The sequence below is a fragment of the Dromaius novaehollandiae genome, chromosome 18 (assembly GCF_036370855.1).
Source record: "Dromaius novaehollandiae isolate bDroNov1 chromosome 18, bDroNov1.hap1, whole genome shotgun sequence".
Lineage (NCBI taxonomy): Eukaryota > Metazoa > Chordata > Aves > Casuariiformes > Dromaiidae > Dromaius > Dromaius novaehollandiae.
In genome coordinates, this window is record NC_088115.1 from 8,003,755 (window position 1) to 8,027,924 (window position 24,170).

Sequence of the window (24,170 nt, forward strand, 5' to 3'; positions counted from 1 at the left end):
GCCTTCGCTTCCGGGTCGCCGTCGGCCATTTTGTGGCGTTAAGTAGGAGAGCGCGGGCGGCGCCCCGCTCATTTCCTCACAGCAGCGGGCAGGGGTGGGTGTTGCTGGCGCTTCGTCTCCGCTCCGGCCTTAGGCCGTCTTCCCCCCGGACCCCGGAGGTGGGTGCCTGCCGCTCCCTTCGCCCTTCCCTCCCACTGGTGGGCTTTCCTGCCTCGCTTCCCCCTATGCCCTGTAGCTTTCCTCCTTCCTGGACTCCGCTCGGCCGCCGCTGCGGCGCCCCCTCTCCGGCGTGAGGCGCTTCGCCCTTGGGGCCGCGCCGCCTCCTGACTCGACCCCTTTCCCTCGGGTTTCTTCTCAGCCGCAACCGCCCCTCGGGGGCTATTGCCCGCCATGAGCTACGGGCGCCCCCCGCCGGACGTGGAGGGCATGACGTCCCTCAAAGTGGACAACCTGACCTACCGCACGTCCCCGGACACGCTGCGGAGGGTCTTCGAGAAGTACGGCCGCGTGGGCGACGTCTACATCCCCCGGGACCGCTACACCAAGGAGAGCCGCGGCTTCGCCTTCGTCCGCTTCCACGACAAACGCGACGCCGAGGATGCCATGGACGCCATGGATGGGGCCGTGCTGGACGGCCGCGAGCTCCGCGTGCAGATGGCCCGCTACGGCCGCCCCCCCGACTCGCACCACAGCCGGCGGGGCCCGCCGCCGCGCCGCTATGGCAGCAGCGGCTACGGCCGCCGCAGCCGCAGGTGAGCGCCTGGGCGGGCGGAGGAGGGCAGCGGGGTTTCGGTGGGAAGGAGGGGAGCCGGGGCAGAGCCGCGCGCCTGCACGCGGGGCCGCTCCCAATTTGGGTTTTTTACTATTATTTTTTCCGGGGAGGATCTGATGGATGGGGGAGTTTCAGTAGTAAAGGCACGTGGAATTCCTCCGGAGCCGGAGGGTTTGGCCCTCGTGGCGGATTTAGCCCCCGGACACTCACTCTGAACAATGGCGCCTTAATACTCGTTTTCTCGCCCACGTGGGCCCCGTTCCGCCCTCCCTGTGCTGAAGTGGTCGCGGGAGTCTGTTGCGCCGCCTGTGTTCAACTCTTAACGCACTCCTCCCCTTTCTGTGTTTTAGCCCTAGAAGACGCCGTCGCAGCCGATCTAGAAGCAGGAGCCGCTCTAGATCCCGCAGTCGGTCCCGCTACAGTCGGTCCAAGTCCCGATCTCGCACACGCTCTCGGTCTCGCTCCACCTCGAAGTCCAGGTCTGCCAGGAGATCCAAGTCAAAGTCCTCGTCTGTCTCCAGATCACGGTCCAGGTCAAGATCTCGGTCCAGATCTAGAAGCCCTCCACCTGTTTCAAAGAGGGAATCTAACTCCAGATCCAGGTCGAAGAGCCCTCCCAAGTCTCCAGAAGAAGAAGGAGCTGTGTCCTCTTAGGAAAATGGTAATGTACTTTAGGAACAGCAGACATTGCATGTTACTTTATTATAGCACCTAAGTGGGGTGTTGGGTAGTACTTAGAGTATTAATAGCCTGAAACAAGTGAATCCTAGTGGGGCACGTTGTTAGCTTTTCTTTTTTCTTTTTTTCTTTTTTTTTCCTTTGAGCAGTGCTGTTTGGTTGTTGGTTAGGGAAATTAATACCGAAGGGCTTTCTACAGAGGACATTTTCATGTTTTGTTGAGAGATTAATGGCTTGGTTTTAATAAAATATTGTATGAGACGCAACCTATTATGAAAATGACTATTTCTTACTGTATTTATCCAACATCTGCATTTTCCCCTTTAAAGCTGCGGTCTCCTGTTTGCTAAAAGAATATTGGCCAGTATTGCAGATTTTAACTGATTTGGCTGATCCTCCAGGGACCAGTTTCTGTGGGCGTGTGTTGGAGCAGGTTTGTCTTTAAATGTTAAAGATACACTATCCTTTTATAATGGAACATCGGTTCAGTGACCATTATACTGACTGGAGGTAACTGTTCTAGAAAAGTGGCAAATTCACTGCAACAAGAAAACAATGGAAACTAGTTTTTCCTCAAGTGAAGATCTTGAAGAGGCTTCTAAGGATACACTGGGTGGGGAAAGGATAGTGTGTCTTTAACCCTTCAAACTGTTTGGTCCTGTTTTTAAAAGGAAAGGGCCTAAGTTAGTTCTGAAGTTAGATAATTGTAGCAAAATTAGTGACACTTTATTTTTGAATGCTAATTAAAGTTTAGTTAAGTCTTTTATCAAGAAGTACTAGTTTTATGTAACTTTTATATAACTTTTATAATTTATTGATGAACAGGCTGAATTCAAGTTAATGGTGGTTTGATCTACAGCCTGATGTTTATTCTTTGTTGTAACTAAATACTTTTACAGAATCTCACATTTGGCCTCTGAATTAAAGCAACATGTGGGGGGAGGTGGAGCGCACTCTGATAATTCCTAAAACCTAACAATATTAGGAAAAGCCAGTTGAAACACACCTAGAAGTATACCTGAAGTCATCCACAGAACAAAAGATGAGGTAGAAATGTGGCTGAACTTTTCTTTCTTCAAACCTAGATGCATCAGATAGAGAATCTACATAAAGGACGCCTTTGGGGGGAAAAGATCGCTTGAGTCTTCAGTCCATTGGAGAGACCCCTGGCACAAGCAACCAGCTGATGAAAAGGTTATTTTGTAACATTTTGTCTAACTTTTTACTTGTTTAAGTTGCGCCTGAAGTGGCAGATTTTACATTTTATGTGCCATTTTGTTGCTGTTATTCAAATTTCTTGTAATTTAGTGAAGTGAACGACTACCGATTTCATTATTGGCTTGGATATTTGAGGTAAAACTTCATTTTTGTTTATATAGTGCTGACTTTTATTTGAAATTAAACTGATGGTAACTTGCTGCCTCAAGTTTCATACTGAGGAAACATGGAGCCATTATATGCTGAGTAGCTAACTGTCAAAAAGTATTCTCAGTTTTGTCTTCATTCCTTAAATAAAATTCTGCAAAACCTCAATTTGAAATTTACTGTAAATGCTTTTTTACTTTGAATTCAAATAGTATCTTCAAATCCAAATTGGTAGAAATCTTTTCAGGTGACAGTTGATTTTTTTTTGAAAGGATTGTTTTATCAGACTCAATTCTAATCTCTTCTCTTATGTATTTTTGTGCACTAGGCGCAGTTGTGTAGCAGTTGAGTAATGCTGGTTAGCTGTTAAGGTGGCGTGTTGCAGTGCAGAGTGCTTGGCTGTTTCCTGTTTTCTCCTGATTGCTCCAGTGTAACGATGCCTTGTCGTGCAGAAACAAATGGCTGTCCAGTTAATTAAAATGCCTGACAACTGCACTTCCAGTCACCCGGGCCTTGCATAAAAATAATGGAGCATACAGTGAGCACATCTAGCTGATGATATACACACCCTATTTTTTCCAGAATGGTAAATCTCACCAACATACATATACGAACTTACATATGAGAAATGTAATGTTAACAAAGAAATGGTTCATTCCTTTGTAAGTACTGATTGGTGTATCTTTTGCTTAAGACATTCTGTACTATACCCACTGTCTCTGTAGTTTAATATTAAACATTTTTCTGTGTTAACTTTTCTCAACTTAATGTCTGAGTCAGCTTATTTTTAGCTTGAAAAGATTTCTGCAATTATACTGTCAATGTTTAACTTCTATATAGTAACTGAATGCATTTTACTGCTTCTAAATATTATCCACTGGGGTTGCTTTTAAATTACTAAGGGCAAACTTGCTAGTATTGTGACTAACCAAAACACTGTAAGACAAGTACTGCACACCAGACTATAAAAACAAAATTAGGCAGGTCTGTTAGATGTTGTTATGGAAGATACACACTGAGCAGTACTAATTGCATTTGCTGTGCGCTTGCCCTGACTCAACAGGCTGCTGCTTGATGGTAGCTAATCTTCTAGTGATGAGGTTTTTTTTGAATTGGATACAAAATGAATTGTAACTTCAACCATCGTACATCAAGGGTTATTGTAATGCCTTGTTAATTTTATGCATGTATGTTAAATGGAAACATCTGAATACTTAAAATCTGGCTTGACTGAGGATTAAAAATACTTTTCTACAAGCTGAGGAGTTCATATGTTCCAGGACTATATGGCTGGCAGCAGTCTACATAGATCCCCTTTTTTTTAAAAAAAAAAAAAAAAAAAAGGGGGGGGGGTAGGGGAGGTTGGCTTTTGTATATGAATCTTCAGGAAAGTTTCAGTCCTGGGAAATGGATCTTAAAGGGTTGTTTTTATCCTGAATGAGTGTAGTTAAAATTCAGAACTGAACTGTGGAGAAATGGGTAAGTTGGACCTAGTGGATTGTAAAGCTGTTAAGCTATGTTGCGTAGTGGCTTACATAATGGAATTGAGTCCTTGAACTATTAAGTTGTCTTCGAGAAGGACAGATTTCTCAAAAGCCATAGCTGAAGAGTTGAACAGCTTTATTTTTACAATGCATGTTAAAAAAAAAATGCTAAAGGTATCTGCTTCCCAAGAAATATGCATGAGGTTTGCTGCAAATCAGACTGTTTCCTGCAGATCCATGCTACAGTATCATCTTGTATTGGAATCAACAAGTGGAATAAACTTAAGTACCATCTGATCTTGCTAGTGAGATGATCATCATTTCAATTGTATGTCTTCCTGGTAAAGAAGAGCTGGCCAAGTGCTCTTTGTCTGCGTTAAATGAGTGTAGTGGAACGTGGCTGTTCTTCAGTTTCCATTTGCAGAGCAAAGCTTCAATAGACCAGTCAGCACTGAAGGGAAAAAATGTCAGATGGGTGAAAAATGTAATGCAAGTTTGTAACTTTCACAGTAATGACAGGAAACACTGTCAGCATACTTAACTGCAGCTGTCCATGTAATGGTTTCCCAGTCAACAGTAGAGCTAATTTGTGGTTCTTAAATATTTTTTAGTTTAGTAGCTTTTGTCTGATATTCCTAGGATTTATTGGCTAATACCAGCCTAAGTCAGAATCTGTCCTTTGGAATCACTGTGGTGATGGTGCCTCTGAGAAGTTAGCATTCTTTAATAAATAGTAAAGGAGCTGAGATATGGCTGCAGACTTGTGACAAAACTAGACTTACTCAAGCTGGGTCATGTTTTCCTCATACTGTAGTTAGTAAATGGAGCTGTGATGCTGATGAACTCAGGTGCTGATGATTTTAACAAGATTTAAGACTTAAGCCTTAAATAGGCAAGAGTTTACCTTCGGACCTGATATGTAGTCCAGAATTGAGCATGTGGATTCTTTTCCATTAAGAAGTAAACTGTAGTTAAAATATCTTCAAAATCTGCATAGTTGGGGAAGATTAAAGAAAGTCTTGGTTAGTCTCTGAATTCTAGACATGGTTAAATATGCCTTCATCTGGGTAGGAGACCTGAGAACCATGGCCTTAAGCAGTTTGCCATCTACTCCATTTCCTAGTCACTTGTTTTCCAGTGGTATTTATAGGATAATTTAATACTGGAATTACCCCAAGAAGTAGTTCAATGATGCAGTGTCTTACTACCAGAAAAACTGCCATCTCATCTTTGACATTGTTCCCAACACTGCTAAGTTTGTACTCCTTGAAAAGAGTCCTTGCTATTTTTATCAAGTCAAAGTTACCTGAGCATTAGTGTACCTTTTGGTTCAAAAAAGACATCAGATCCTAAAATAATGTCCACAGGAGCAAGAGAGAGCAGCTCTGGAGATACCCGGCCCCAAGTGAGACCTATAACAGGTACATCAGGCAGGTCATTCATCAAACAGCTCTTTCGACAGTTCTCCAAGCACTGAGGTAGCTCTTCACTATCTGATAGTATAACTTCAGCACCGCACTTTGCAGCTACTAAACCAGGTAGGCTGACGCCTGCTCCGATCTGGAATCACAAAAGAAAGCAACTTAATGCAGATCAAGTGGCTAATGCAGTGATGTGTTGCACACTGCAGTCTTTGAAGCTGCTTATAACATTGTAATTTGCTGAAGCCAGGGGGGATGAAGGAAAATTCACCCTAGAGTTGAATCAGAACAGGAGAGCCAAAATGGAAGTAGTTACTCAGGAGAAGGGGCTGGCTGGTGAGTACTGAAGTGTTTTATCTTGCTGTGGAGTGGTAGGAGGAGGGCTTCTTCATCACCAGGGGACTCTTACATTGTTTTGTACGGAAGGGGCACGTGTGTTTGGAGAAAGTGCTTGACCACAACTTGGGAGCTTTCCCGAGTGTGCAGTTCACCTCTCTGCCCCAAACTGCAGTATGTGAGTTGGGCAGAATAAGAGGGGGAGAGTGGAGAATTGTTATCTAGCCTGTAATAATGAGAAATAAGCCTCGCTTCGGCTAAACTAAGGAACAGGTGAAAAATAACGAAGCTCGGTAACCGCAGGCAGGGGTGTTGGCGCCGTTTAGGGAAGCGCTGCGCTGCTCTTTACCTCCAACACCCTCTTGCCAGGCAGCGTCGTGCGGTGAAACCAGAGGTACTGAGCGAGCACCACGGCGCAGGGCCACACGTACAGGCCGTACTGGGAGTCCAGCACCTGCAACACACGCCGGCGGGTGACACGCGGAGCCCCCGCCCGGGCCGGCCCGCGCTGCCCACGCGCGATTCCGCCCAATTGCCCTCGGTTTTATTCCCGTTTTACCCGCCGCCCCGCCCCCAGGCTGCCCGTGGCGGAGCGCAGCCCTGCCGCACCTCGGGGACGCGCAGCGCCAGCGCCGCCCGCCGCTCACCGCTCTCCGGCCCGTCCGCGAAGCGGTACCGCCGCTCGCCGCCCGTCGGTCCCTCCGCCGAGCGCGGCCGCCGCCGCGGCTCCCCCATGGCCGCCGCCGGGCCGCGCCGCCGCGGGCCAATAGGAGGCAGCCACGTACAGCGCCAGGCCGCGCGGGCCAATCGGTGCCTTCTCCCGGGGTGGCGTCACTGTGGAGCGCCCGCCCCTGCCCCCCGGGAGCTCACGGCGGCGGGCGGTGAGGGGTGGCGCCACGGGGCCTGCGCGGCCCGGCCGAGCGTCCAGCTTAGCCCGAATCAGGTCTCAAGCTGGGCTCCCGTTGCCCCGGTCACGTGGGCAGAGCAGGCGCGGGATCTCCCGGGCGGCCCGGCGGGGGCAGCGCGGCGGCACGCCCCAGGCAGAGGGGAGAGCCCCGCGGGCGCGGCTGCCTCGCTGCCTGCCTGCCTGACCCTGCGCGCAGCGCGTTGCGCAGCCACGTGCCTGTGGGGTCGCGGGCGGGAGGGGAGCGCAGGGCGAGCCCGGCGGGCGGGCGGGAGAAGCCGGAAAGCGCCTGACGCTGCGGGCACGGCGGCAGCGTGGCCCTGGGCAGCCGGCGCGGCTCCGCCCCCTCCCTTCCTCCCTCACGCAGCCGCCCTTCCCAACATGGCGGCGCGCCCGCGCTGCTTCCGCCCTTCGGCCAATCAGCGCCGGAGAGCCGTGCAGGCGTGGCGGAAGACGGCGGCGCGGCGAGCCAATGGGAGGGCGGCGGGGGCGGGGCCGCGGCGACAGCGGCGGCAAGGGGGGTGAAATTTCTCGAAGGTACGGCGGCCGCGCCGGGCCGGGCCGGGCGCGCAGCGGGGCCGGCGGCGGGCGGCCCTGGGCACGCCGGGGCGGCGAGCGCGCTGGGGGCAGCGGCGGGCGGCGGCCCCCAGCGCCGCCGCCACCACCATCACCATCATGAACCACAAGAGCAAGAAGCGGATCCGCGAGGCGAAGCGTAGCGCCCGGCCCGAGCTGAAGGACTCGCTGGACTGGACCCGCCACAACTACTGCGAGACCTTCCCGCTCAGCCCCGCCGCCTGCAAGGTGCGCGGCGCCCCGGCCCGGCCCGGCTGGGGGGCTGAGGGGAGTATGTGGGGGGGGGGGCCTGAAGGGAAGGGGGGGGCTGTGGGGCGTGGGGGGGCTGAAGGGAAGGGGGGGGCTGAAGGGAAGGGGGGGGCTGTGGGGCGTGGGGGGGCTGAAGGGAAGGGGGGGCCGTGGGGCGTGGGGGGGCTGAGGGGGGCTATGGGGCATGAGGGGAATGGGAGGCCTGGGGGTGGCTGTGCGGCATGAGGGGGCCGAAGGGAATGGGAGCCATGTCGGGAAAGGGGGGGTGCTACGCGAAATGGGGCGGCCGAGAGGGGTGGGGGCCGTGTGGGGAAGGGGGCTGGGGAGGCCGCCGGGAATGCGGGAAGCGCCCTGTTCTCGAGGCGGGTGTTGTCCCGGAGCCGCTGGGGCTCCCTGGCGGTGGGGGCGGTCAGGAGCCGCCTGGGTCCCCGCAGGGTGGGAGCGCACGTGTGGCTCCAGCGCAGCTCCCGGGCCCCTCCGTGGGGTCCCTGGGGAGAGGGCGGTGCGGGGAGCAGCGAGCGCTCCCTGCTCCGGGGAGGGGAGTGGAAGGCAGTGCAGCAGGGAAGGTGTCAGCTGGAAGGGCAGAGGTGCCCTCTGCGCCTGGGCGATTACCTCGGCGGGGAGCAGTGCCAAGCAGAACTTTAGCCTGCTGATGTTGCCGATGTGTGTGAAGAGCTGGGCATGAGAAGCGGGACTGCAGTCTTGGGGAAGCTTAAAATAACGCATAGGCAGCTTAAAACTCTCGTGGTCCTTGGAACAAAGTACGAGTGTGAAGTGCTTATTTAGGGAGTGCAGTGCTGGGTTGTTGATCTGTCCTATTAGCTGTTGCTCTGTATTTGTCTCTTGCTTTCACAGGATAACGTAGAGAGGGCAGATGCACTCCAGTTAACGGTGGAAGAATTTGTTGAGCGTTATGAAAAACCTTACAAGCCTGTAGTCTTGCTGAACGCTCAGGTGGGCTGGTCTGCCCAAGAGAAATGGACTCTGGAACGTCTCAAACGCAAGTATAGGAACCAGAAGTTCAAATGTGGTGAGGACAACGATGGTTATTCTGTGAAGATGAAGATGAAATACTACATAGAGTATATGGAAACCACGCGTGATGACAGCCCACTCTACATCTTTGACAGCAGTTACGGAGAGCATCCCAAGCGTAGGAAACTCCTGGAGGACTACAAAGTGCCCAAATTCTTCACTGATGATCTATTTCAGTATGCAGGAGAGAAACGAAGGCCACCTTACAGGTATAGTATTGTGAAAGCAAGATAAAACTATTTTTTTTCCATTTCATTAGTTATTCCTAAACAGACATAACTGATTTATGTAAAACAAAGCAGTAGCTTTACGTCTGCTATTTTAAGATGAGCCTGCATCGGTAACCTAGAAGGAGGGAGGTGCAGTTTTGTGTATCACAGTTTCTGGTTCTGCTACCAATGCTGCTACAAGTTCATGACTTTATTTATTTATTTATTTTTTTTTTGTCAAGACTGTTTGCGTTGCTTCTTAGTTTAAAAGAATTGAATCATTACTGAAAGTTGTGAAGATTAATTTCTTGATGAAGTGAAATACCTTATGGTATTGGTGAAGTGCCTTATGGTTTTCAAATTTCTAAGTACCTCAAGCCTAACTCATGGGTTTTGCCCCAGTGGCTTATGTACAGTGTGGGATTTTGTTTAATTATGAGTCAGTCCTTTTAAGGTAAAAGATCTTAAGACAGATTATGTATGAAGTGTGGAGACAATTTCCTAGCTCCCTTTCAGATGGTGTTGAGAGAGAACTGTATTTATTTTGCATTTACGTAATCTTTTCCACCCTTTTTCAGCATCTGGTTGAAACCAGGAAACATCTAGTTGAAAACAGGATTGAAATGACCCTTGATTCCTGAAATCACATGTAACTACCTTGTACTCAGGTTGCTGGATACAAAAGTGATATTTATCTATGTTAATATTATTCTTCATAACAGTATGAGCATTAGCTGAGTGTTTCCCAAGTAATTAAAGTCTTTACATATGTGTTATAGTTGACAGAGAATGGCTTGCCCTTTGAATGATATGGGGCTGTGAGGCTTGTTGTTGTGGAGTTGTTCTGTTCTAATCAAACAGAACAGGTAATAAACATGGTATTCTTCTGCTTCTCCTCCCTGCAGTCTGTCATGTCATGTGTCTATAGTCCAGCTGTAAGTTTTCAGGAATGAAGTGTGGAAACTATTATCTTTTTAAGATCACTGAAACTGGTATTTTTACGATGCTGTAACAGGAGTGTTTTCATCATTCGCCTCCAAGAAAGAACATATAATGCTGTGATCAACCACCAAGGCATACTAGGTGCAGTCTGTATTAGAAACTGGTTACATCTGGGAAATGGGGAATCATTTATCAAAGTTCTAGGTAAACTAGATAATTTGGTTGTGACTCACTTATATCAATATCTCTTTTCCCCCACCCCTTCTCCACCCATATGCACATGCTGAGCTCCTTGCTTGTGATCTTGGTATCCACAGAATTCTTACAGATGTGTTATTTATTTATTTATGGAAAGTGTGGTTTTGTTTGAGGCTGTTACTGTTTTTGAGGGAGGAATGGTGCAACAGAGCACACTGATGCCTCATTGGGTTGTGGGCTTCATCTAGGTACCGGAACAGATGAAGACTATATAGCAGTTATTAGCATAACTGGAAACTTAACAGAAGGTGGTGCTTTCTAGTCATATGATCAAGACATGCACTATACAGATTGACTTCTGGATTGAGAGATGTGGTGCTGTATAGATCTTAAAATAAGAACTCTTGCTGCTTAAAGCATCTTGTCTTTAACGGCTTCCAAAAGTTACTGCTTTTTACTGGAATAACCAGAGTTTTTTGTTTGTTTATGGGTTTGTTTGTTTGTTTTTAACATGACAGGGTATTGCGTTTCTAACAGTAACTCTGAAGACTTGAGGCAAACTAGGTGATGTTCCTCATAACGCCTGGCGAAAGATAGTAGTAAATTATAGTGTTGCTAAATAAGAATTTAACCTGAATCAATGCACACAGGAAGATTTTATAGTCAGAAAAGGAGTATTGAACAGTGCCTCTCTTCCTTTACTAGATAGGCTTGTACATGTTCAATTTCTTAAAACTTTAAAAGCTTTCATTTCACTGCTAGTGACTTAATTAGTTTTCCAAGGCTGATATGAATCTAAGGATTGAACTGACGATAGAACGGACAAACACCTGCTTGCTTATGTTTTTATGGCTTCTTTGTGAAGTAGAAAGAGCACAGCTTGAAAACCAAACTTACAGTGCTGTAATCAGTGCTGGCAAATTATACCTGCAAACTACTTAACTTACTCCTGCATGGGAAGAGCCACAATGGAAGTGCCTCTTTGGGAGAAGACCCAAATTTGTGGTGCTTTAGTTTCCATCTTCTTTGCTGCCCACTGAAGAATTATTGCCTTTCTTTTCCTCTTGACATCTGGTAATATGTCACCTCGCTTACGCCGTTTTATCTGGTATGGTAGATCTTTTTTTTCTGTTTCAGAGAGAATGTGCAGTCGAAGGTGCTGTTAATTTTAAATGCCTATAGCAGATAAAGGTTATTTCTACCTATATAGAACTTTACAAATGGAGAATGAAAATATACATAGCAAATCCTGACTGGCCATTGGAATGTAAGCCATAACTAGTTAAATGTTACAGTGAAAAGGCTGTTGTAAATGAACAGAAGGCATAGAGGGCGGCAGGGATTGCGTAACTTTGTTCTATTCCTTATTTGTGTCGCCTTTTGTTCCCTATTGTTCTGCAGTTCTCGTCCCATTTATGAGTAGCAAATTTTAGAAAAACATTGGTTTGGGAAGAACTTCTTGCATCATAAGACTCCTACTGCAGGCAATTATGACTTAATCACCTTCATAAAGATTTCTACTAAACTTAAGTGGAGGCTGAATCCTTGAACTCAGTATATACTTTATTGGAGAACTATTTATATTTCATAGCTGTACTTTGTTTTTAAAAGTCATCTTCAGTTTCTTGGCCCAGAGTGATTCCTGTCACAATTCATGTTGATTTTTAGGTTAAAACTGTTGTATCTTTTGCTGTAGTATTAATATAACAATCTTTTTTTGGTGCAATTTTGCTGCTAACGCTCTTTCTAGAAGGCAAATGAAGAGACTGACTATATTATTTCCCTTGGTTTCTCACTATATTTGAAATTAACAGCTGTAAATGTGTCTAATATGAAAGTAAGTTATTAGAGAAGGTAGCTACTTGTTTGCAATATGACTAAAGAATTATTTTCCCCATATGCAGATGGTTTGTGATGGGCCCACCTCGTTCTGGAACAGGAATCCACATTGATCCCTTGGGAACTAGTGCTTGGAATGCCTTAGTCCAGGGACATAAGCGTTGGTGCCTGTTCCCCACCAGCACTCCCAGAGAGCTGATCAAAGTGACCCGAGAAGAGGGAGGGAACCAACAGGATGAGGCTATCACGTGGTTCAATGTCATATATCCTAGGACACAGCTACCCACCTGGCCCCCTGAATTCAAACCCCTGGAAATCTTACAGAAACCGGGCGAAACGGTCTTTGTGCCAGGTATGTACAACTCTCTCTGGTAAGGAAATCTGGGAGAGAAAAACATATTTTTACGTATGTGTAGTAGAGACATAGGGAATAGCGCAGCTTGCTTATATGGCTCATCTCTTAGAAAATAAATTACCCTGAGCTGTTTAAAAAGGGCTACATATTTTGAGGCCATCTTTGAGATTGTTCAGTTACTTTCTGAATGCCCTGAAACATAAAAGGCCAGTAGCGTAGGATTGCATGTGGTACAGATGTCAAAACAGAACTTGAGATGCAATAAATGAGTCCAGAAATGTGATTGTGAACAAAATTATGGTAGTAGGAAAACTCTAAGGCAAAAAAGAACAGAAGTGTAACTAGTAACTCTTACACAAGTTTTTGAGGTTATATGCAGTGTAGCAAATTAATGAGTGGATTTTATACTTGGTAGTCTGACTGCGTATGTTTTGGGTTTTTTTTTTCTTGACTGTGGGAAAAGAACTGCTTAAAGGCACTGACACATTCCACCCACCTCCCTGTGACTGTGCCTAATCTTGCATTTGAAATCAGAAGCCTAAGAGAATAGCATCTCTATCAGATCTTAGAACGGCTGCATATTCTGTGCCCATTATAACTGGGAGGTGGGGGCGGCTAGTCGATAAAGTGGGTGAGTTCAGTGCCTAAATTCTAACCTCTAAATCTTGCATCATTTTTGTGCAACATGGCATATTGCTTCTTTCCACTTTGCTTGTCTCTGAAATAGAGATGACTTCATGTTTGAAAAGTGCCTTGTGATTGTCTTGGCACTTACTGGTGACTCTTCAGTGTACCTTCTGTTAAGATTTTGTAGCTGTCTGCTTCCATTAACCTGTTTCCTTAGTCTTTTTTATGGGGTTATAAGTGGGTTGTAAGAACATGACTGTCTGATTTTATCCTCTGTAGGGAAACAATTTGCATCTATTTTTAAATGAAAAGTTAATCTCTAATCATAAGAACCTTACTAAATCAGCATGGAAAGTGCTGTCCAGCTTAACAGAAGACCTGTGTGCAGACTGGGTTACAGTGGCACTTGCTATTAAATAAGCTGTCAGTAGCCAGCATGCTGCTGTCAAGTCAGATCTTTAGTGCACTCTGTGAGCTGGAGAATTTGGTCAGAGCATTGAGCAGCCCTCTAATAACAGTGAATTCTAGAATGTGACTGAAGAAGGAAGATTCAGCAACAAACTCACCTGGGTTTGGGAGATAAGGTCCAATTTCCACCTCTGCTGTGGACTCTGTAGCTTTGAGCAAATCAGGCTCTCTATGTTCCAGTCTGTGACAATGAAATAACATCATAGTTTTGCTATGCCATCTTGGAAAGCTGAACACATAGTGGTTTTGTAACAGGTGGGAAAAGTATACATGGCTGTTCTTAAGCATGCTTTCTGCTGTGTAGCCAGGAGTGGTCATTGGTGTTGTATTTATAGGTGGCTGGTGGCATGTAGTTCTCAATCTTGACACAACCATTGCAATCACACAAAACTTTGCCAGCTGTACCAACTTCCCTGTGGTGTGGCACAAGACGGTAAGAGGGAGGCCCAAATTATCACGGAAGTGGTACAGGTAAGAGATTTAATAACTTTCTTTTCACATTCTCCATAAAAATCGTTGTTCGTTTTTGTGCAGCATTACTGCTCGAAGGCTAATCCTGAAATCTCAACTGTATTTAGGATCCTAAAGCAGGAACATCCTGACTTGGCAGCCTTAGCTGATTCAGTTGATCTACAGGAATCTACCGGTATTGCTTCTGATAGCTCTAGTGATTCTTCCAGTTCTTCAAGTTCTAGCTCCTCAGACTCTGATTCAGAGGTAAGGTTTTTACTACAATAGGTGATCCGTATTTTGCAATTGCATTGTTTTCTCTGTACCTGTGCATGGGCCAACTCTAATAAAGATCTACATCCTAGTATCCATGTCTTATGGATGTGAATAGAAAGCAAATAGAAAGAAGTGTGTGGTGGAGGAATCTGGTCTCAGCAGGTTCTGTTTGCTAAAGGCTATCTTTGTATCGCTAAATAAACTTTGCTCGTTTCATCTATGTATACATAACATGTAAATCAATCACTAATTTAGCTAAGCCAGGCTCATCTGAACTGGCTGCAAAACTGCTGTTCTACAAATGGGGAGGGGGACTAAGATATGGAACAGAGAATGTCAGTTATGACACTGGACTTCTGTAGGTGTCCAGTTAAGATGCCTTTAATGGCTTAAGCATTTCAGAAACTGCTGAGTCTGCATTCATAAAGTGAGGTCCTTTTAGGAGCTAAAGTGAATGCACCAGTTGTCTTGTCCAAAATGTGGTGTAGTCACTGATGAAATTTGAATATGCCTGTCCCTAGGCTTTACTCAATTTTAAATTGATTCCCTAAGTCAAATCTAAAATAGCAGATATTCTTTCAATTTCGGTTACTCAGCACTAATGTGGTAACTCTAACGATGAATTCTGTAGCACAAACACAGTTTACTAGGTTTCTCTAATTTCACTGAATTCTGATTTTCTCTCTTCATACTTCAGTGTGACTCTGGCTCTGAGACGGAGGGAATGATGCATCGGAGGAAAAAGAGGCGAACGTGTAGCATGATGGGTAATGGTGACACAACTTCCCAAGACGACTGTGTGAGCAAAGAGCGCAGCTCCTCCAGGTGACCCGATGGCAACTCTTTTTTTAAACAAACAAAAGACGGTACAAGGCAGAAATGGCAGAGTTGAGATAGGTTATTCGTCAGGATAGAGAGATGGAGAGCAGGGTCCCTTACAGAATGTGAAGCTATTGGCCAGTGGCGATACCCTCCCTCCATGAATTCTTTTAATTGCTCCAAACTGAAAACTAAGATTTTTGGTATTTTTTTAAATGAGCTTTTACCTTATTTAATAAACAGTTTTATTACTTTTCTTAGTTGTCTCTTTTAATAGAGAGAGTATCTTTTTTATGGGAGAGGTGGAATGTTTTGACTGTGCTCTTCAGAGAGGACAAGAGAACAGTAAACAGCTAAACATGAGGAATAATCAGGTGAGACTTGGGTTTGGACACTGGTTGTCCAAACAGAAAACCTCCAAGCAGTGGTTGAGTTTCTCTTATATTCTTGTTGCCTGGATTATTTCAATTTGGCCTACTGCTTTATCTGTTAGAGGCAAAATTCATCCAAACCCCCAAAAGTATGTAGTTACTTAACAACAAAAAAAAAAAACAGCAACAACAAAACCTTTTAGCTGTTTGGGGTGAATGGAGGGAAAACTAAGACTGCAGAATTGAGATGAGGTATTGCTTGAAATAAAATTAATGAGGAAAGATTCTCTGTGAACTGGCCAGGTTAAAAACTGTGAAACACTAGGAATCTGGCAGTATATGCCATGGGGGAAACTTAGCAATTTTTTGCTAAATTAAGCATTTTTCTCATACAGAAGAGGCTTGCTTAAGTTTGTTCCTCTCAGCGTGGTTAACTGATGCTGCTATATTAGCTGCCTGTCTTCAGTAGGGTGTTGTTTAGCTCTTGGTCTGTTGATTGCTCCAGATTTTAAATGTATAGATACTGTGATGACCTGGTGTGTGACCTGCTGACGAAGGTGTGTGATAGCAATTTACCTGAGGAAGCCCCGATTACCAATAGCATCCCAGTGTGGCGTGCTCCCTAAAGACCTGTTTGCTCCTGTATATGTCAGCATTTATGTTGCTGTGATGTGGTGCTCTCTTGCTTTCAGGAATTGCTCGTAACTGAATAGAATTGGATTAGAAGTACAGAGCACCCTTAAACAGTTGCAGAGAACTGTACTGATGGCTTATTTTTGTCTGGAGCTTTTAGCAACTTATTATGACATTATCAGCTCCTGTTTCAGCAGCTGGTTGCAACTCCAGGCAGGGAATGAGCAGCAGGAGCTAATGAACATTAATGCAGACCCTGTTTTTTTTGGTTTTTTTGTTTTTTTGGTTTTTTTTAAGATACCTAGAAATGCAGACTCTATACAGATCTGTCCTTCTGAAAGGCTTATGCATTTTAAGTTCTTTGCACTTCAGACTTTGAAGTGAATATAGTATGTGTTAAGTATTAGCACCTTGCCTAGAACCTTTTCTTTCCAGATTTCACCATTCTTCCTCCTGTATGTTGATTGTTCCTCCTGTATGTCTTGAAGATGGGTGGGATTTCTGCTCTAGCTGTATGATGGATTAGTTAATAGAAACAGTTCCAAATATAAAATCATGTCTAGCTTGTACAATTCTGTAAGAGGCATAAGCGTATGATTAACCTGCATGCTGCAATCTTGTGTTATGGTATGAAGGGAAATGCTATAGTTGTTGACAGGCAGTTGTACTTTTTTTGACAGGATTAGGGAATCTTGTGGAGGCCGCACTTACCCCTGAGAGATAACAACACCCGTCTAGAGGCAGCTGCCGTTCGAAGCTCCATTAGCAGCCAGCCAGCTCTGTTCTACCCTCTTCTGCTCCTATTTCTCATGGTCCTTAAGTTTTTGTCACTTCTCTTCGATCCAAACATCTGTCTTCATTGTGTACTGTCGAAGGTTGGCTCCTTACTAACTTACAGGGGAATGCCCTGACTCTACATGTTGTGCAATGCTTTGTCCCCTCTGCGCCCCAAGTGAGTGCACTAATTACCCAGCTTTGGGTAAGGACATGCCAAGTATTTAATGGCTCACGTAACTGGCAAGGAAGACAACGGTCAGTTTTTAAAGAACTCTTTTTAAAAACAGCAGGTAGATCTAGAAACCTGCCTTGCTTTGACACTGTCATATGTTTACATGTTGTCCTGTACACTTGAGGAAAGGAACACCAGCCCTCCTGGCCTATCTGAACGTCCGATGGATCTTGTACCAGAATTTCAGGAAGGGAAGGTGGTATGAATGCTTCAAACACTGAAGTAACTTCAGTGGAGGTGTCCACCTAGCTGAAGCATCTTTTGTGGTCTTAATCTACATGCATGCATCTAAACCAGCCTGAGTAGTTTATAAGGTGCAACACCTTAACCAGCAACAGTCCATTTACTTTTGCTCTGTGTCTAAGATGAATAGTAACAAAGATGCACTAGCACCTTGCTACAGAAAGCTTGAGGGAACAGGAGAATCTTGGAGTTTCTTGCACAGCAAAAAGTAGTCGGCAGTTGCCAGTAGTTACACTCCTTTAGGTGCAGGGGTGATGTTTATTGCTAGGCAATAACTGACAGGTTCTGACTCTTATATAGTAACAACAGTTGCTGGGCTTTAAATACCAAGCAGTTACAGTGCCATGGGCTTATTCAGGCCAGTGCAGTTCACACACAAATTGTCCTTTGAGGTTGTGGGTTCAGAAGTTTCCAGAACTAGTGGTGCCAATTTTAAAGGACTGCGAGGGGGACATATTGTTGTCTTACACTTTTTAAAAATGCTGGGATTTTTTTTAGCAGGGGCTATGGTAGTGTCAGCAGAGAGGTTGGTCTTGCTGAAGCTGTGCTGCAGGAAAATGGTCCTTTATCCTCTAATCTGCACAGCAGAGCCAGAAGCTGGCTGTGTTGGGATACTTTCTTAGGTACTCTCCTGAGACTAAGGAGAGGACATTAGATCTCATTTCAGTGTTGCTGTTTGGAAGAAGAAACTTGGAAAAGGAAGTAGTGTGCATCTGCTAAACATGCAGTAATGTCCTGGTCACTTAAAAAGCAGACTGGCAACCTTAACTATGGCTTTCTTACACGTGTTGGGTTTGATAGAACCCAGAATGTTGCTTGTTTGGGTTTTTCCATTTTAACGTTTTTTAACCTTGTCTCTTCCTATGTAGACACCCTCTCCCTTTTTAGAGACCAGGCCATACCCTGTTGTACAAAGGAACCCTATTTATATTTGTCAGGATTTGTTTCTGAATATTCTGTGCTAGTGACTTCATGTAGGAGCAGGATGGTGGTGGGAAATCTGAAGGAGGGAGGGTTTATTGGTGCACTCCTTAGCTGTCCAGACTCCTGAACTTCCTGATGATAGGAAATGAGCAAGCTTGCTCTGTAGACTGCTGCAGATTCTTCCACAAGATGACTACTGTCTAAAGAAAACTTCCCGAATTTCCAGCACTTCTGGCCAAGGTTGCCTTTTTTTCTGCGCAGTTCAACAGCCCAGAAGCCTGTACAAAGCATATAGTCCTCAGCAGGTAGAGCAAGCTGCAGCTGCTGCGCTTGGAAGAGTATAGGGTTGTACTGGCAAAGGCTCAGAAGTCTCTGCCTCTGTCATGGCGAGAGGAGCCCTTTTTAGAGAACTGTCTACTGTTGTTTGAGCAAGGCTGCCTACTCTCTTGGTGTCTTGGCAGTTGCTGGGTAAGGTAAGATGGCTTCTGTCGTAGCTTTCTATTGCTTTGGGTGTGCATGGTTACAGCTTTGCCCTCTGAAAATCTTACGTGTGCTTGAAAGTCTGATTGCTGTGCCAGGAAAGCCACACCTGTTCCGTCAGAAGCACAGTTGGAAGATCCAGAATGCAGAATATTCCTCTGTGCCTATGAACTCCTCAGTAGTGTGAAATAAAACAATTTTAAATTGAAGCCTGTGTTCGTTTGACATCCCTTACTGAAAGGCAATGTGTTTGAAATGAACTGCAGGCATTGTAATACCAGCAACACTGTACTGATTTATCCACAAGGCACTTTCTAATTTGAAACAAAGGTATGTCTCTCTAGGTTACCTGGGAATTGGGACTCCTGGGATCTCTGGTTCTTCTGCTCACAGGCTGTGGCCTCGGCCAAACTGGTGAGCTTATGTCTTTGTTTTATTAGATGGAAAAATACCTACCTCACAGGGGTGTTGTGAGGCTGAAATGTAATTACTGTGTAAGATGCTTTGAAGTCCTCCTCCTGCAGAAAGTGTTCCAGAAATGCTAAGCAAGCTGCGACTCTCTAAACTGGCATTAGCTTTTCCTAGCAGAAAGCGTTAGGGAGGCTGTTTAGCACTTTTGGCCACTTGGTTCTGTAGTGGCCCCTTCAGAATCATTGTGTAGTATACAAATTGTGTCAAAAGGAGGCTTTTTGTTTTCGTCAGAGTTTAACTGTTGGCATTTTGTGGCCTATTCTAAAGAGGACGTCCTGCTAGATCAGGATTTTTCTAAATTGGGCTAGATAATTTCTCTTATCAGGGAGTCAGCCTCACTGGCCTTATAGGAAGGAGGGGGGAACTGGTCCTTCTGAGGCCCTTGTTCCAAGCCAGGTATGTGTGGGGATTTTAAATAAATAACAATTAAAAACCAACACTGTGCTCCCCTTGTGCCTGGCTCCATGCTCGTGGGGAGCTGAGGGAGGAGAGTGGTTTCTGTGCTCTCACTTCCCCAGGCTGAGGCAGGGGCTTGGAGCATTGATGTCTCTGGATCTGCCCCCGCTGCCTGTGTGCTGCAGAGCCCCCGGAGCTCGCGGATGTCGCAGGCTGCTGTGGTCTGCTGCGTCCAGACCCAAAGCAGCAGAGCTGCTCTGCCTCAGCCGCTTCGTCAGCCTGCCCCTTGGCGGTGCTTCGCGGGCTGGTTTATCCCCTAGGCTGCCTTAGAGAGCTGCGTGCTGGATTTGGACCGTGGGCTTCCTGATCTTACCGTGCACGTCGGTGTCATTGTCCTGCCTGCATTGGCCAAACGTAAGGGATTGTGAGCTCTGGCCGTACTCTTTAGTCTAGTAACCAGTACAGATTTGTCTCCTGTGACAGTTCAGGAATAAACTAACAAATATCCCATCAGAGCTATAGATGTTAACACCACGCGCATGTATCTTGGCACCTGTTCTCTGCACAAGTGCGCTGGGGGCAGGTGACTCTGGGAAGGAAGTCCTGGCATACCTTCCTCCCCTTTCTCACTCGGATAGGCTGACTCCAGTTTGTCTTCTCAATTACATTAAGCCTCTCCAAATGCTTAGAAAAAAGGCAGCAACCTCTTTCATAATTAACCTAGACCCTTTTCCTCCCTGAATCCGCAGGCATCGTAGGGCAGGAAGACTGTTGGTTGAATTGTGTCCAAAATGCCTGTGTGGGCTACTCTTAAAGTGAGTTTTTGACATTCCCCTCAGGAGGGCAGAGGGGGGAAGGAAAGAAAGCTTACTGATTCATGTGACAGTCACACTGTCAGCTCTAAGCCCTGCCACTGCCATTAGATGCTTTTATCACCCCATCCAGCAGAGCTGGGATATTCTTAATTGTCTTGTTTGGATGATTGTGTTTTTGCTTTTTATTTTAAATAAAATCAATTATTTTGCATTATCCTGTTTGTTAGTCAATTTTTTTCCCATATCATGATCTGAAAAAGCTGTAGATGGACACCTTGGTTTCCTAAATTATTGCAATGTAGTAAATCGTGCTTGGGTAGTGGCTGAGGGGATGCTTTGAGTACTTTCTGTAGATCTTTTCCCCCATGTGAGTACTCTGACATGTGCATTAGTATGTCCGCACCATATTATGTTTTGGAAGCTGCTGGGGCTGTGCTAGTTCTAGGGAGAAGGGTTTGGTCAGTGGCTTTGTTACGAGACTGCCGTGTGCCCCTTTTCTGTGCTCCCCGATTGTGTTACAAGAAGCCTTGTGTTGCTTCTCTCTTGCTACCTAATACTGGTGAGAGGGGGGTTCATCTTCCAGGTGTCATATATTGGTTTCAGCTCAAGTTGTAGGTAAGACTCGTGGTGGAAGGCCTGAACTCCAAGCAGAGAACTTATCTTCCTTCCCTCATTCCTGTGTATCTGGGGGAAGTCAGGGGAGAGAGCCCCCTCCAAGGAGTTCCTGTATGTATGAAGCCACCTTCTATGCATTTGGTTACATATTGGAACGACTGGGAAAGTGAAAAGATTGTGTATTTTTTGTCATTCAGCTTTGTTGAAACCAGTAACTAGGTAAATAAGCTAAAGCAGAGCATGGGACAGCAGCCTGGAGGCTCTTCAAATATTTTTGTAAATATGCTGTAGAAAGGTTTGAAAAGTCAATGGTTTTGTGACTGCAGACAGCAAGACTTCTGACTTCTGCAGAACCTGTGTTCTCTTCCCAAATACTGATGGAAACACTCTCGTTCGCTGTCCCCTCTGAAGCCAACCCTGCTCCCCTTCCAGTTACGCTGCAGATCTCTCCCTGGGCCCTGTTCATACCTCTTCCTCTCCTAGATGCTGCCTGGCTCAATACAGCCAGGCAGTCACAGCTATTAAATGAACCTCTGCTCTTGGTGTATGCTCTGTGGGAGCATTAGTGCTTAGCATTTAACAAGACCAAATGCCAGAAAACTTGAATTGTGGTGGCTGAAAGCAATCTAGAGCCATTGTAGAAATGTTTTTGTAATATCTCCTGCTTTTCATTCCTGAGAGATGATTTTGTGTGGTCCCAGCTTTGAGATAGTCCTATCATTCTTCCTAATTTGCAGGAACTATTGGTACCTCCTTCAGTGACACTGTGGCCTTGCAATCTGGAACTGACTTATTTTTATTCTTCCAATTTGTTTACCTATGTTCGCTTTTACGACAATTGCAACATAATACCTCCTTTCAGCTAGGAGGGTAGTATGCTCAGTTTTTAATTGCTACTGGGGAGCTGACATGACAAAGGTTACATCAGCGGGAATGCGGAGCTGTTGTTCTTTTTCCTTTCTTCCAGTTTGATGTAACAGCAAGTAACTACTCTTTCTTTCACGCCATTTAGAAAGGAAGTCACAAAGAGAACAATGCTACGTTCTTACTGTAGTGTTACTGCAGCACGAAGTAACCACATGGTTTTGAAGGCTGGTTTGGGATTAAACTAATATGTTTGCAGTGTCTCATCTTCTTTGTCCAAGGCATATAAAGATTTCCCCTGCATGCACATCTTCTGCTTCAGGAGAAGTGTAAACTGAGGCATGTAGAGCTGATTGGAGATGCATTTAAAAGAAGAAATCATTCCATATCCCTTCCAGTTTGAGAACTGGCAGCTCCCACATATGTGAGATGCCTGTAACAGTTGTGCTTCCTCTGGTTCAACGGAAGGACCTGAAACTGCGGGGTATTGCTGTAGTGAACATCCGTGCAACCTGCCAGGGGGAGGAGGAACTTCAGGGCGGTTTGAGCAGTAGCAGCAGGCCCAGGCATGTCCTTAGCTGTGCTAGCAGGGAGGTCTTGTCGCTACGGCTGGAGGAGAATTTCAGAACTGCTGTTCTGATGCAGCGCTGCCTTGTTTAGTCCCAGGGCTGCATCTTTCACCAGCCTCCCTGCTGCAGTCGGGAATGGACTGGCTGCTGGTGTCCAGGACCTGCTAGTTCATTGTTAGAAGGACGTTCAACTTGTATCAGCTTGACTTTAAGGGCAAGGCCAATCTTCCCGCTGGTTCAAAACTTTGAAAGCCATCAACAGTTCCTCAGACTGCTCTCACAAAGGGATTATAGTGGAAAACAGAGTTTTAACATGATGAAAGAAAAGCCATACTGGGTCAGACCAGAAGTCTAGCTAGCACAGAGGAGTACTTATGGGGTGCTTAGGTAAAAAGTATAAAAATGAGCTCTCACAAAAGGGCTGCTTGGTAGGATTATTCCTTTCAGTGGGAGGAAAGCTCATCCATCCCCTCCCTGATGCTGGCTCTGACCTCTTGGTGAACTAAAATCTTTCCTTGTGATGTTTATTCTTCTGCCACTCGTGTGACTTAAACAGCTCTCTAAGGGTCACTGGAGCATCAGAGATAGCCCACAGCCATGTGTGAACAGGCACAAGAAGGAACAACAAACATGCAGGTTAGTGACCTACAAGCCTATGTCAACTGAAAAACAGGGTAAGTACAGTGATGTTCCTTTGCTTTAGCTTCTAATTTCTGGCATTTGGCATCAAAGCATAGAGGACATTGCTGTCTGTGGTGAGAGGAGGAGGAGGAGGAAAAAGAAAAATAGCACTGACTGGGGCTTACAGAAGTAATCTGAGTTCAGACTATAGGACTGGTCTGTGCTCAAGCTTTATTTGAAGGAAAAAGGGTTCTTAGAGGACTTGGGAATACGGAATCATCTGTCTAGAACAAGCACCCTCTGAAGTTGCTATGGTCTGTACCAATCAGCAGTTGCTGCTTTCCCCACGAGCCAGCATGCATCTGCTCACGTAGCTTGGCTCCTGTAGGCTCTTGCTTGGGTTACAGCTGTGGTGGCAAGAGGGGTGTTGAAATCCATGTTGCCTCAGCCGTCTTTCTTGCTTTGGGAGCATGGGATGCACCCGTGTAAGCAGAAAGCCTTGGCAGAGTTACTGCCAGCCCAGTTTATATGCAGGGGCTGCAGGAGAGAGTAGGAGATGGTAACCTGGTAAATCAGGTCTTTTTTTGTGACTGCAAAAAGCTCTGCACTATACTCAGGAGATTGGGAATTGTGTCCAGCTGTGACAGTAGCCGTAGCAGCCTGGGCTGAAGACTAAGAAAGGAGCTAATCAAACTAAATACTTCTTGCCGGGCGGTTTGCGGCACAGGGTTTTCCGCGGAGGGAGAATGCTTCCCGGAGTTGTCTTTGCAGCTCTCTTGAATCCTCCTTTGTTGGTAAAGTCTTCAGCTGTTGCCGTGCCCCTTGCCCCCCCTGCTGCGGTCAGGAGCCGATGGCTGTGTAAAAGCAGCTTTTGTCCACGGACTGGACGACTGCGGCGGATTGTTTCCCAACCATTCCCTTCCCTGGCCGCAGCCAGAGCGGCTGGTGTAGAGCTGTTTTTCTCCCGAGAGAGGGCAGCGTGCTCATTTGGCATCATCTGCTTTGGGCTGCCCGCTGCAAGGCTCACACGGAACTGCCCAGACTCGAGCTTCAGTCTAAACCTGGGATGAGGGTGAGATTGTCGTACCCAAGGACGGATTATCGACCCACCTCTTCTCCCCTCTTTCCCCCAGCCACAAGGCCTCCCCTTGCCCGC

The 24,170-nt window shown here is 46.1% G+C and overlaps 3 protein-coding genes across 6 annotated transcripts; 2 read left to right on the plus strand and 1 right to left on the minus strand.

The window, feature by feature from the left end:
• The first annotated feature begins 20 nt into the window (after positions 1-20).
• Positions 21-3,578, plus strand: SRSF2 (serine and arginine rich splicing factor 2). Of its 4 annotated transcripts, XR_003259741.2 has the most exons (5): positions 44-752; positions 1,123-1,433; positions 1,780-1,883; positions 2,536-2,644; positions 3,144-3,578. XR_003259741.2 is itself a non-coding variant. In XM_026103909.2 (4 exons), exons 2-3 carry the CDS (start codon positions 391-393, stop codon positions 1,424-1,426), a joined length of 666 nt encoding a protein of 221 aa, XP_025959694.1. In that variant the 5' UTR covers positions 21-158; positions 359-390; the 3' UTR covers positions 1,427-1,433; positions 2,536-3,578. The 4 variants fall into 4 exon arrangements, 1 of the variants encoding a protein (XP_025959694.1); XM_026103909.2 differs by lacking the exon at positions 1,780-1,883 and having other exon boundaries at positions 21-158; positions 359-752; positions 2,536-3,578; XR_003259739.2 differs by having other exon boundaries at positions 2,536-3,578.
• Positions 3,579-4,418: 840 nt separating this feature from the next.
• METTL23 (methyltransferase 23, arginine) lies at positions 4,419-7,169 on the minus strand. Its single transcript, XM_026103915.2, has 5 exons — positions 6,666-7,169; positions 6,406-6,510; positions 5,622-5,859; positions 5,204-5,288; positions 4,419-4,750 (listed from the first exon to the last, which is right to left on the minus strand). Exons 1-5 carry the CDS (start codon positions 6,789-6,791, stop codon positions 4,582-4,584), a joined length of 723 nt encoding a protein of 240 aa, XP_025959700.1. The 5' UTR covers positions 6,792-7,169; the 3' UTR covers positions 4,419-4,581.
• A 261-nt stretch (positions 7,170-7,430) lies between these two features.
• JMJD6 (jumonji domain containing 6, arginine demethylase and lysine hydroxylase) lies at positions 7,431-20,559 on the plus strand. Its single transcript, XM_064522538.1, has 7 exons — positions 7,431-7,764; positions 8,641-9,029; positions 12,074-12,360; positions 13,794-13,929; positions 14,037-14,175; positions 14,882-15,009; positions 16,688-20,559. The coding sequence occupies exons 1-7, from the start codon at positions 7,636-7,638 to the stop codon at positions 16,722-16,724; spliced, it is 1,245 nt and encodes a 414-aa protein (XP_064378608.1). The 5' UTR covers positions 7,431-7,635; the 3' UTR covers positions 16,725-20,559.
• Positions 20,560-24,170: the final 3,611 nt, after the last annotated feature.